At 44.9% G+C, this 11157-nt stretch overlaps 1 protein-coding gene across 1 annotated transcript; it reads right to left on the bottom strand.

Annotated features, from left to right (window-relative positions):
- Nucleotides 1-500: 500 nt before the first annotated feature.
- On the bottom strand, nt 501-11157 carry LOC105284671. Its single transcript, XM_011348354.3, has 4 exons — nt 10880-11157; nt 6761-7914; nt 4831-6540; nt 501-1236 (listed from the first exon to the last, which is right to left on the bottom strand). The coding sequence occupies exons 1-4, from the start codon at nt 10901-10903 to the stop codon at nt 1113-1115; spliced, it is 3012 nt and encodes a 1003-aa protein (XP_011346656.1). The 5' UTR covers nt 10904-11157; the 3' UTR covers nt 501-1112.

Genomic DNA, 11157 nt, shown 5'->3' with positions numbered 1-11157 from the left:
GCATCTTAGTGCAGCCGGCATTGTAAATTCGTGAGCATTCTCCTGCCTCCAAATTTCATCCAAACTGAAAAATTGAAATATTTTCTCGTTATTTATGAATTCCCATCGTCGATGAACCTTTAATATTCATAAAAACATTAAGTTAAACAATTACTTTTGCATGAAAAAGTTCAACAACTTTGCCTAAAAATCGTACTTTTGTGTTCTAAGCTCCACCATTTTGGCACTTTTCAACTTTTTTCTTCTCTCTTTGGTTCATCGACGATGGGAACTCATAAATAACGAGAACATATTTCAATTTTTCAGTTTAGACGAAATTTGGAGGCAGGAGAATGCTCACCAATTTGCAATGCTAGCGACGCGGCTGCACTAAGATTTCTCCAGGACGACCTCTACAAGCGATACATTCAAATAAAAAAATAATTTTTTTATCTTTAAACATGTACTAATAAATGCATCAAAGTTTTATAATGATCCGCTGTATAGTTTCTCCAAAAACAATTCGTAAAATATACCTTATTTTCAGCGTTCTAAAGCAGGCTCCCCCCTTAAGTCGTAATGTGTAACGATCTGTGCCGGGTGATCTGTGGCGGAGATCAGAGATGACACGAAATGAAGCGACGGGCGGAAACATTCGCCGAAGGGTGATCGAATGATCCACCAAGGGTCCATCACACGTTGGCGAATTCGAAAGTTGTGGGAGACGCGACTCGCCTCACGCCTCACGGACTTTCGTTTTTCTCCCTTAAATTGTACGCTTAATCATCTACAAACTACAGATATGAGTGAATATTAAATAAGATCGCCTCGATGGCAAGTATGTACACAAGTTATCGGCACAACAGGCACCGACGTATCTCACGAGAACGCATAATCAATTCCGAAGTCGTCGTAGACGCAGAATGTGATTTGACAAGGCACGGAAGACGCGCTCTCCCGAGTCTCGAGATGGAATCTCTCGCTTCGACGTGCTCGTCCATTTCACGAAATGCAACACGCAGAAATCAAGCGTAAGAAAGCGAAGCGGAACTGTTCCGCAGCCAGGAACTGGTGAGGATTAGAAGCGCCGAGTTGCGGGAAGAGGATCAACCGTGCGAAGGCTGCAATCTCATTTAGAGGAAGACGTTGCCGGGTCTCGCCTGCGGACACAGGAAGCCGGAGCAGTCGTGTCTCCTAACGGCGTTCATGACCTCTTCAAAATGACTGGACACCTGGACGGCCGCCCCGGGCTGAATCCTGCAAGCAGACGTGAACTTGATTAGGTTTGATACAATGAATACGGCACGACGATTCATTAGAAAGCCGGAGACACACTTGGACAATCTACGATCGATACCGCACGCATCTAATCGCCGATTAGCTGCGTATCGCATCGGATTGTTAGATTCGATAGAAGATAGAAGAATCCCCCAACTTCTCGCCGCGCTCCACTAACGATTGCTCGCTCCAATTAACTCGCTTTCTTCGGGGTGTTTTCTTCGGATAAGCCGGTTCGAAGGTACTTTTGAGTTTAGCGAAACTGCGAATTTACTGTTGACGTTAATCGGAGAGTCCTGAACGCGAGGAAACAAATGTGTCTTCTTAAATCTAGTTCCGTTAGCTTCATTATGTGAAGTGGCAATTAGATGTGTCTTTTTCTCTCTTGAATATAGATATATCATTGTTAGTCACAGAATGACGCAGCTCACTTGGTTTCCCGTTCCGGGGAAGTTTGAAATTGTGGCCGTTACTCGAGAAAATTGTTGTACCGCGTGCGACCGACGTTGTTTCTTGCAACTGTAATTTCTCCCCCACCTTTTCATCATCGCCTACTTTTGAGAGACATTTAGCTTTCCAAGAACTTTACTTGCGAGAAATCCCGAAAAGGAGAAATTAATGAATTCGCGTTTGTCGAAATCTTAATAAAGCGTGATTGAAGACTTTGCTTTTAAATTGCGTGCTTAGCTTCGTATTAAAAAAAAAAAGTTTAATGCGTCATGAGCCGGAAAATTTACGAGACACTTTAACGTAACTGAGGCATTCTGAAAATAAGCTTTTCAAGCGGAGATCTGATAAAGAAGAGATATCACACTTCTTCTTCCACCAGCCATTTGCAATTCTCGCTATTTTTAGAAACGCGGCTTCCTCTCGTAAATTCTTGTCACGTATTTGAGAGTCGCTCGCTCTCGGGAATAGCGCGCGTTACAACATAGCACATGATATAATGCCGCTCTCTCGCATCAGTACACGGATGCGCTACGTTTGCGATTTATCAAATTGAATAAGCGATCCGCGTATTGCCGCTGCAGGATACACTCGATAAATACAATTTGACGTTTGTAGTACATCTCTAATACCTAATTGATGAGTTTTAGCGTAAAGCACATCAGCAATTAAATTAAATTACATGGGAGAGACATATTTGGTCGGACTGACATTGATCAAACAGCATCGGGGAGCGGATTCCAATCGGAATCGCGCACGCGACTGGAGGAGAGAACTGGAAAGGCGAACGCGACGCGCTAAGTGAATTATCACTTGTATCGTACACGAGTTTTCTCTTTGTCTTCCCTCCTCTCTCCTTCGGCGACAGTCCGTCTTTCTGTTTCTCTCTCCTGTCCGTCTTTTTCTTCCCTTCTTTTCTATCGTACATGATCGGCGGCCAGGCAGACGGGGCGCACCGTGTGCATACAGTGAAACTGTGCTAAGAGGTAAAAGTCGAATCAGTCAGTAGGACGTCGTCGGCGAAAGCTGAAAGAAAGTTATCCACGAGTCCGGCTGTAGTTCCGTTCGACCGGCTGTTATCGGCGCACGTTGTGATACCTCGAACGTCTGATAGCTCAGACCAGTCGAATCGCTGAGCTATTTCACGGACGCTGAGCATTTTTATGGGAAAACACGTGATCATCTTATGTCGCGATCATCAAGCTCGCTCGTAGAGAACGTTAGGTCGTAACATTGTCGCTTTAAAGTAACATTGAATTGGTAATGACAAAGTGATGTAGGAAGGAAGATTCTAAGCGCGATAGCACGTGGCTCAATGGCAGTGCGTGTCGAAGATCAAAATTAAACGTGCGGGAATTGAAAAATAAGTGGTAACTGATGAGAGAGAACGGGACGCTCCAGGATGTAAGAGGCGCGATAACGATCTTGTATCCTTTCTCCGGCCTTTTTCCTATTTACACAATTGTATTTATCTAATTATGATAATTATTAATACCAGTTACGAGCTCTATGTTTACGCAACAATGCAAATGACGAATAATCTCGCGGAAACATTCTCATATTCTTGCAGATGAGACGAATATACAGGGTGTCCCATGGGAAGTTGCTGAAAGTAAACGATTGGTTCTTCCCTCCATGACTTCAGAAAGGGTCTTACGGTTAACGGTCGTTTATCTGAGTGTCCGCAGTTTTATTCTGGTTGTGGTAGATGCAAGTCCGTGCGCGTAAAAATGAGTAATCTGACGACGGAAGAAAAGATTTATCTTGTCGAGTGCTTCTTTTCCAGAGGAAAAGTTTATAGCAATGCTTACAGGGGGTTTCGTACTAAATACGGAACACATAAAGTTAAGAGCGAAAACACGCTGAAAAGGTTAGAATTTATTATTTCTTTAAACGTATGCGTTACGTCACTCCATTTTTTGGCAATAAATCTGCATTAAAATAATGTTTTGTGTTATTTTTATCAGAATTATCAATACTTTTATGCAGTATGGAACTATCCAAGACCGTAGACATGATCTGCCAGGTCCTTCTGTGTCTGTAGCTGCAGAAGAAAACATTGAAGATATTAAGAAGTATTTTGAAGAGAATCCAAATTCTTCCATTCGGAAAGCTGCCCAAGCTCTTGAAATATCCAAAACAACGTTACACAGGATTTTAAAACATTTCCTGAAAATGCATCCCTATAAAATAACATCGCATCAATTGCTACCCAAACGCGCTATGACGAAACGTGTGGAATTCTGCAAGACGATAAATGGAATGTTTGAAGATGGAGAACTTGATGCAAAATTGATAATTTACACGGACGAAGCACATTTCTGGCTAAATGGTTATGTTAATAAACAAACTTATAGATTTTGGGGGTCGGAAAATCCCAAGGTTTCCCTGGCTAAACCTTTACATCCACAAAAAATAACAGCATGGGCTGCGATCTCGGTAAAAGGAATTTATCTGCAATTCTTCGAATCAACAGTCACTGGTGAAAGTTACAAGCAGCTTCTCGAAACACAATTCTTCCCTCATGCAAAACAAAGAGGCCTGGTCAGAGGATTTCATTTCATGCAGGATGGGAGCGACACCACATCGAACCCAGGAGGTCTTCGAAACAATCCATAAAGTTTATGGCAATCGAGTCATCGGTCTGGGATATCCCAAATTTGCCCAGGGGGGGCTAGAATGGCCACCGTACTCGCCGGATTTAATCCATGTGACTTCTTTCTTTGGGGATACATTAAGGACCATTGTTATGCCGGAAATCCAGAAACAGTGTCAGATTTAGTAGTAGCTATTAAAAAGGTCGTCAGCAACATTAAAGACGACATGTTAGAAAAAGTTTTCACAAGTTTTCGTAAAAGAATTGATTTTTGTACACATTCAGATGGTGCACACTTTGAAAATATTTATCATTAGCTTACTTGATTATTAGCATATTTTTCATTAATAAAATAAACTGATATACAAACATTTTGCTAAATTTTATTTATACCCATTAAAAACTGCAGACTTTCCTCTTTCCAACGCAATTTTTGTTTTTTCGATAACTGCATACGTTTAAAAATGACAGCTGATTAGTTTCAGCAACTTCCCATGGGACACCCTGTATCAAGTCGTAATGGTACTCACAGTCTCAACAAGGCTGCCATCTTCTTCTCCATCAGCACCGAGGCATCCGAGCCCCTCTGAATCATCGTGTCACAGAATATCCTCTTTGCGCACGGCGTGCTTGCCCAGTCGCCTCGTATATGAGCGACCTCGGCCACCTCCGCGTTCTCTAGATTCTGCAAAGCGTCCAACAGCTCTTGATCACTATCAGCGCTTCGCTTTTGTCTTCCAGTGTCCTTCCGCTGATTATCCGCACTCTCAATCCTTTCGACCCTCTTCATTTCTCTCTCGAAGTTTTGCGATCTGTTGTCTAATGCCAGAGAAGCAGCAGAGTAGTTTCTCCGGTCTTCTCGCGGTCGATCGTTGTTCTTCCTCGTCGAATCATCCATGATGTCATCAACGATTTTCGCGACATTCCCCAATGCGTTCCATTCCGCCACGTCTGGTTTGGAGCTTTCCGGTAGGCCTTTTGGATCATCTTCGACGATCAGAACAGTGTTCTCGTTCGAGTCACTCTTCTTACCCTTCTCCCTCTTCGGAATTAGAAGTTCGGTGATGTCGATGCGACCAGAATCCGCGGGTACGTCGATCTCTACGATCTCGCTAATGGCATCAGCCCCTTTCCGCTGAAAGCTCTTGCCGTGCGCCGAGTTCCTTGCATCGGCTATCTTGAAGACGTCCAAGAAGCCGAGACTTCTCCTTCGCCGTCCGCTGGTCTGCACATAGTCGCGTTCCTCCACCATCTGTTTGTTCTCCCGATTCTCAACCCTTTCGGCGTTTTGCTTGTCCTCTCCCAGGACTAGGAAGACTCCCTCATCGTTCCTCATCATTCTTGCACTCTCATTCGCCGCTTCATTAGTTTCGGAGTGAATATCTTCTCGGGAGATGTACAGAGGCGCGTTTGTATTCCCACTTGTGTCTGCCAGGTACGCACCGGCTTCTAGCGCTCGTTTGTGCTCCAGATCAAGTGCATCCACATTTGATCGCTTCAGCACATCGACGTCGAGGTACCGGCCTACCGCTACGGCACCAATTCCGAGAGCGGCACCTGACGCGACCAAACCCAGTGCTGGTATCAGGATGCTGGTGCCTGATGCCACCGTGCCGATTTTGTCCTGCGCCTCCTTGCCGTTGGACAGGCCAAGGTTCTGCGAGATCTTGTGAGTAGCTTCCACCAGAGGATCGATCACCGGTCTGGTGAACTGCGACATCTTCTCCACGCCGGTAGAGAACTGGTTCTTCAGGTTCTCAGAGATCTTCACCCAGAACGGCGGCTCATTCGGTCGCTTCAGACCGTAAAAGTGCTGGTTTGGGTAGTAGTTCTTCGTGGTGTAGCTGTCGACGATACTCTTGTCGTTGAGCACGTACTTCTTCTTGTGCCGCTGCTCGGTGAACGAGTGCTGATTTTCAGGGAAGTTGTCAGGACGACGTTTCTCGTTCTTCAAGATTTTGGCCGGTTGCACGCCCAGTTCCGGATGAGCATATTGAAGCACGGGTGCGCGCGCACCAGGCTTCAGAGCTACCGGCGCGATCGTCTGGCTGTCGGGTATGTAACGCTGCGAGATCGGGTAGCTAGCGATGCCATCCGGGTGCAGCATCCGCTTGTGCACGTTCGCGCGGTAGTCATTGCGCGGCTCGTACACTTCCGCTTTCAACGTTTCGCTTTTGTAGTTCCGCGGATCCCATTCGAAGTACACGTTGCGACCTTCCTCGTCGTAATTGCGACCGTACCTGCGCGAGACATTCAAGATATCGTTACCAAAGTAATCATTTAATTTAACTTTTACAGTGTACTTTTAATTAGATTAATCCCGTCAGTTATTGAAGTTAATGCAATAATAAATTGCTTCAGGTAGTTCTATTTATAAATATTTGAAGTATTTTTTAAAATGCTATCTCCAAATATTTCCAATTACTCTTTTCCTCAACAGAAATTTCTGCGGTTTCTTACCTTCGATTGATGTCTTTGAAGAATTTCTGGAACATCTGCTCTTTCTCGACGCTGTCGGAGTAAGGACCAACTGACGGCTCCGCAGAGATAGTCGGATTGCTTTCGGGAAGGACCAGCTTATTGTTGATGACCCGTGCGTTCCGCCAGACCTGCACCTTGTCGATAGGGTCGTCGGGCACTCTCGTGCCGTGAATCACCGGCGTGCCGTCGCTGTCCAATGACATGGGTGATCTCTTCGGCGCCGCTTTCACGTTGATCTCCGAACGCACGATCACCTCTGGTGGCACCGCCTTGCCATCCCGATTCTTCAACAGATTCGCGCCAATGTTCGTCCTTGGTCCTGGTTTATGTGGCACATACGCATAATGCAGCGCCCGCTCGTTCTTCTCGCCGTCCTTATCGAGGGAGCCGGGGTTCTCCAGGTTCCGCTGTGTTCTCTGATCCTGCGAACTCCTGGCGAACGGAACCTTCCGCAAGATCTCAACCCTGCCGAATTCGACGTCGCCGTGTCCATCGTAGTTGGTTCTCTCCTCGGTGATGGTGCTTAGAGTCGTCTGCAGTGGTCTCCAGTTTCGGTACTCTTCCACCTCTTCCTCCCGTGACTCCTCATCCTGTTTTAGGGCGCGTCCGTCCACGCTTAGCGGCGTCCAGTTTCCGTAATCGATTGTACTGCTGCCACTGATCGATCGATCTTTTTCAGGGAACGTTACTTTTTCATCGATCCGACGGTTCACGACGGTCTTCTCATCTTTTGGCTCCGATGAAGTTTTGGAAAATGTCGCGCGGATCTGCTCGACTTGCGCGTTCTCGAGTCTCCGGATTTCGCTCTTCTTCTGAGCATCGTTTCCATCATCGGTGACTCTTGACTCGCTCAGGGAGAAGTTTTTAGTACTTGCGATGACATTCTCGTTCTGAGTGGGCTTTGGTGCGAGCTTGGAATTGTCAAGAAACGTCGATGATGATGGTGATGGCTTGTCTCGCCGCTTGATGATCAAGGTGGCCAGGTTCCCTTCGCTCGTCCGTACTTTGAGTTCCTCCGTCTCACCCGGCAGACTCCGGGAGACCTTCAACATCGTCCTGGTATAGCTCGGTTTCGGTAACTCGCCATCGCACGCGCCGAGCGTCAGGATCACGAGAAACAAAAGCGAGCTGACCTGAAAAAGGATCGGATCACATAATGTAGAAAATTCATAATAGGAAGTTTTTCGAAATATTCCTAACAAATGTGTATCTTGAGATGACATCTCTAGAAACATTCAGTTTTTTAAATGCAAAATATTAATTGATTATTCTTTATACCGACGCCAGCACTGATTTCTCGTTCAAATTTTCATTTTTGGCAAACAGCAACTAGGATTTCAGGCGAACGAGAGTTGGCAGAGAGACGCCATTTTAGATACGTTCAGAGTTGCGAAATCCTCTTGAATCTATTGTCATCAACTGACAATTTCGCCGCCGACGCGACGCCTCATCGATGTTATTGCGCGAGCACATGCACCTGACGTTGCGTACAAGCGCGTGATTGCGCTTCGTCGATTGAAGAATGGACGACGACATGCCCACAGCATGCAAAATGATTTAAAAAGGTTTTCGAAAGTCGACCTTACGAGAGTACTGAGAAGAGCTCGTGCGACTCGCTCGCGGTTCATTTGCGTCGTTTATATTCGCGACGTACGACAAATTACGCGGCACAAGTACGAACAACCGAAGAGCCGCAATGCCATTATGATCGAGAAGGAGATTTTAATTGCCTAACTAATTGACTGACGAAACGTTAAATTTCAAAGTAGCATTGCTACGAGAATTCTCACAAGATGTGTCAATGCAATTCGCTATTTGTAACGCCTGGCGAGTCGGTCAAGTCATCGCAGCGGCGACAGCCGCGAGAAAAATTTAATAGCTCGCTGGAGATGGACTAGTCGGCATTCTTTCCTGGGACTAGAAAATAGCAATGTAGTAACCGAGTGAGCGGGTTACTTTCTATTATCAAATGTGACGATTACCCTGGATCAGAATTACGCGCACCTGTCCTCGTACCGGGATTGCAGTCGAGCAGACTCGCAGCTGACTCATCGCGACTCATATGCACATCTCGGAAACAAACCTCTGTGGAATTCATAAATCCAATGTCTGACTGTTTCATTACAAACATTATAGTGTTAATTAGGCAGTTTTATTTATTTTAATTTACAAATTATCGAGAAATTCGTCGTCAAATGGATGTTGATTCTCCGATTAAAGATCAAGTGTCTAAAAATATTAATAAAATATTTATACATTTTTTAGGGGATAATTTTACAGCTCAAAATTTCATCAATTTCACAAATTACATATAACAATCTATCAGAAATGTGAGTTGCTTTCTTGAAGAGACGTAAACGTGTGTAAAATCGATGAAAATTGACTTAGGAAAATTAATGGACACGTTTACTGGTCAATTGAAGTTGCGCTGTCAGTCATTTCTTTGCGGAATATCATTACTATTCAAAACGTAATTTTTGAAAGCCACTCAAAGCGCTCGTCAAAACGGCGGAACATCCTCGTACAAGCGCTTCAAAGTCACGCCAGGAAAAAATACTAGCCGTATGCGTAGGCGCAAAAAGCGGATAAAATGAAATAAAATCGTGAAAGGTGGCTCTCTGGACCGAACATGCTTTGCCGACAAGTGAAATGGAACGACATGCTTTCCCCGTGCACGTTTTGCGCGAGCGAGCGAGCGCTAACTCGTCTACGGGTCGCTGCGTACATATACGTCAGTGCGAAACACACAGGACGATCCACTTTTTCCATTCCAACGACTTTCGATCGCCGATTGTCAACTACCAACGTCTGGCACAAGAACGCAAGAAATGCCCCTCGCGATCAACACGATTAATAACGTTCAATTGCTCGCTATTCTTTTATTTGCAAAATTGCATGATTTAATTAGAATCCAATTGACGATCTCAAAAATACTCTGCATTGTTCAAGAAATGACACTGTTCTCAGTTCTACTTCGCTCAGTTGTACTTCCATAATCAATAATTAAATAATTTAAAATTTAATTTGAAAAATTTGCTCGTAGACACATCACTACTGCGTCAAATTGCATTTCCAGGACTTTTTATTTGCGGCTTGTCGTTCAAGCTTAAGCTCTTTCCACTACGACTCAAGATAATCGATAGATACAATAAATCAGATAAGTATCCAAAATTATTTCCGAACAAGAAACTCTTGCATAGTTTAATAAAAATTCATATCTTTGCTAGTTTATAGTAGGTCGAAGTCCTCCGACGTGGGATTTGAGCCGATCAAAATTCGACGAACGGTGCACGTCAGGACGTATGGAGATTGCATGGCGCGGCGATGCACGTCACCCGCGGTTTCCGCTCCAGAAAATCCGCAGGTCGACATTAATTGCACAGCAATTAAGCCGATCTAGTTCTTTTTCCGTTCCGATGTCCGTCGCGTTTGCTCGTCCGGAAACCGCGATTTCACGACTTTGCTCGGGATCCTCAGTGTCTTTGTCACGTGCCATACCGATCGATCCGCGCAATCCTTAATGCCGCCAAGACAGAACAGCATCGAGCGTAATTAAGCACGTGGAATCCACCCTTCATTATTCGATAAACCACACGCATGTGCGTGCGTTTACGTAACGACGACGGAAGCGGCGTCTTCGGATTTTGTGCGATTTAATTAATTACGCAGCTAATCGTCTAATCCTCTCAGTATATTTTTCATGAGACTATGCGAGATCGCGCGAGATTAACGTCCCATTAAGATGCGAGTAAGTAAAAGTGCAACTGTTCATTGAAGCTACGAAAAATTCACTTGGATTGAGGGACGATTCTTCCTTCTTGTGTTAGATGTCGGAATTGATCACATAGTTTTTAATTATTAACATCATAAATTGTGTATTGAGTTTTTGCGAAAATGACGGCTAAGATTATTAGAAAAATATAGAAATCACTTATGAAAAAATTCCCTTTTGCAAAGACGATATTTTCACAATTGCCTCCTCTTACTCAACAATTTTCACCGACATCTACTCTCCAAATTGCTTCCTACGTGATCCCGAAGATGCACGATGCACACGTATTTACGTGATCCGAAACGAGAAGCAAAGTAAAAACTTACCTGGCATCTCCTCATCGTTGTCATCTGGATCTCCTGCCGAAAATCTCCAAGAAAGACAGCAAAACCAACAGAAGCGGAGAAATACGTTATGCAGCGGGGTACCAAGTTCCGGACAGCTTGCTTCAGAACCTCATGATCTACGGGAAATCGCCGGTCGTCGCGTTAAATCGCACGCGGTCAAGGGAAACGCTCGTCCGCGAGAAGACAACGACGATGGCACGTCGCGACGATCGGATCGCGGAGGTCCGACTGGCAGGAGAACGACGTGTCTCGACGAG

The sequence above is a fragment of the Ooceraea biroi genome, chromosome 9 (genome assembly GCF_003672135.1).
Source record: "Ooceraea biroi isolate clonal line C1 chromosome 9, Obir_v5.4, whole genome shotgun sequence".
Classification (NCBI taxonomy): Eukaryota; Metazoa; Arthropoda; class Insecta; order Hymenoptera; family Formicidae; genus Ooceraea; species Ooceraea biroi.
Note: the sequence above shows the minus strand (reverse complement) of the source record. Positions and strands in the feature narration are given on the sequence as shown.

Bases quoted from the DNA above. Each gene is read 5' to 3' on its own strand.
- LOC105284671 (XM_011348354.3), bottom strand. From the start codon at position 10,903: ATGACAACGATGAGGAGATGCCAG. The intron at 7,915-10,879 runs GTAAGTTTTTAC...ATCCTTTTTCAG, and splicing joins CAACGATGAGGAGATGCCAG to GTCAGCTCGCTTTTGTTTCT. The intron at 1,237-4,830 runs GTGAGTACCATT...GTCTGCTTGCAG, and splicing joins ATGGCAGCCTTGTTGAGACT to GATTCAGCCCGGGGCGGCCG.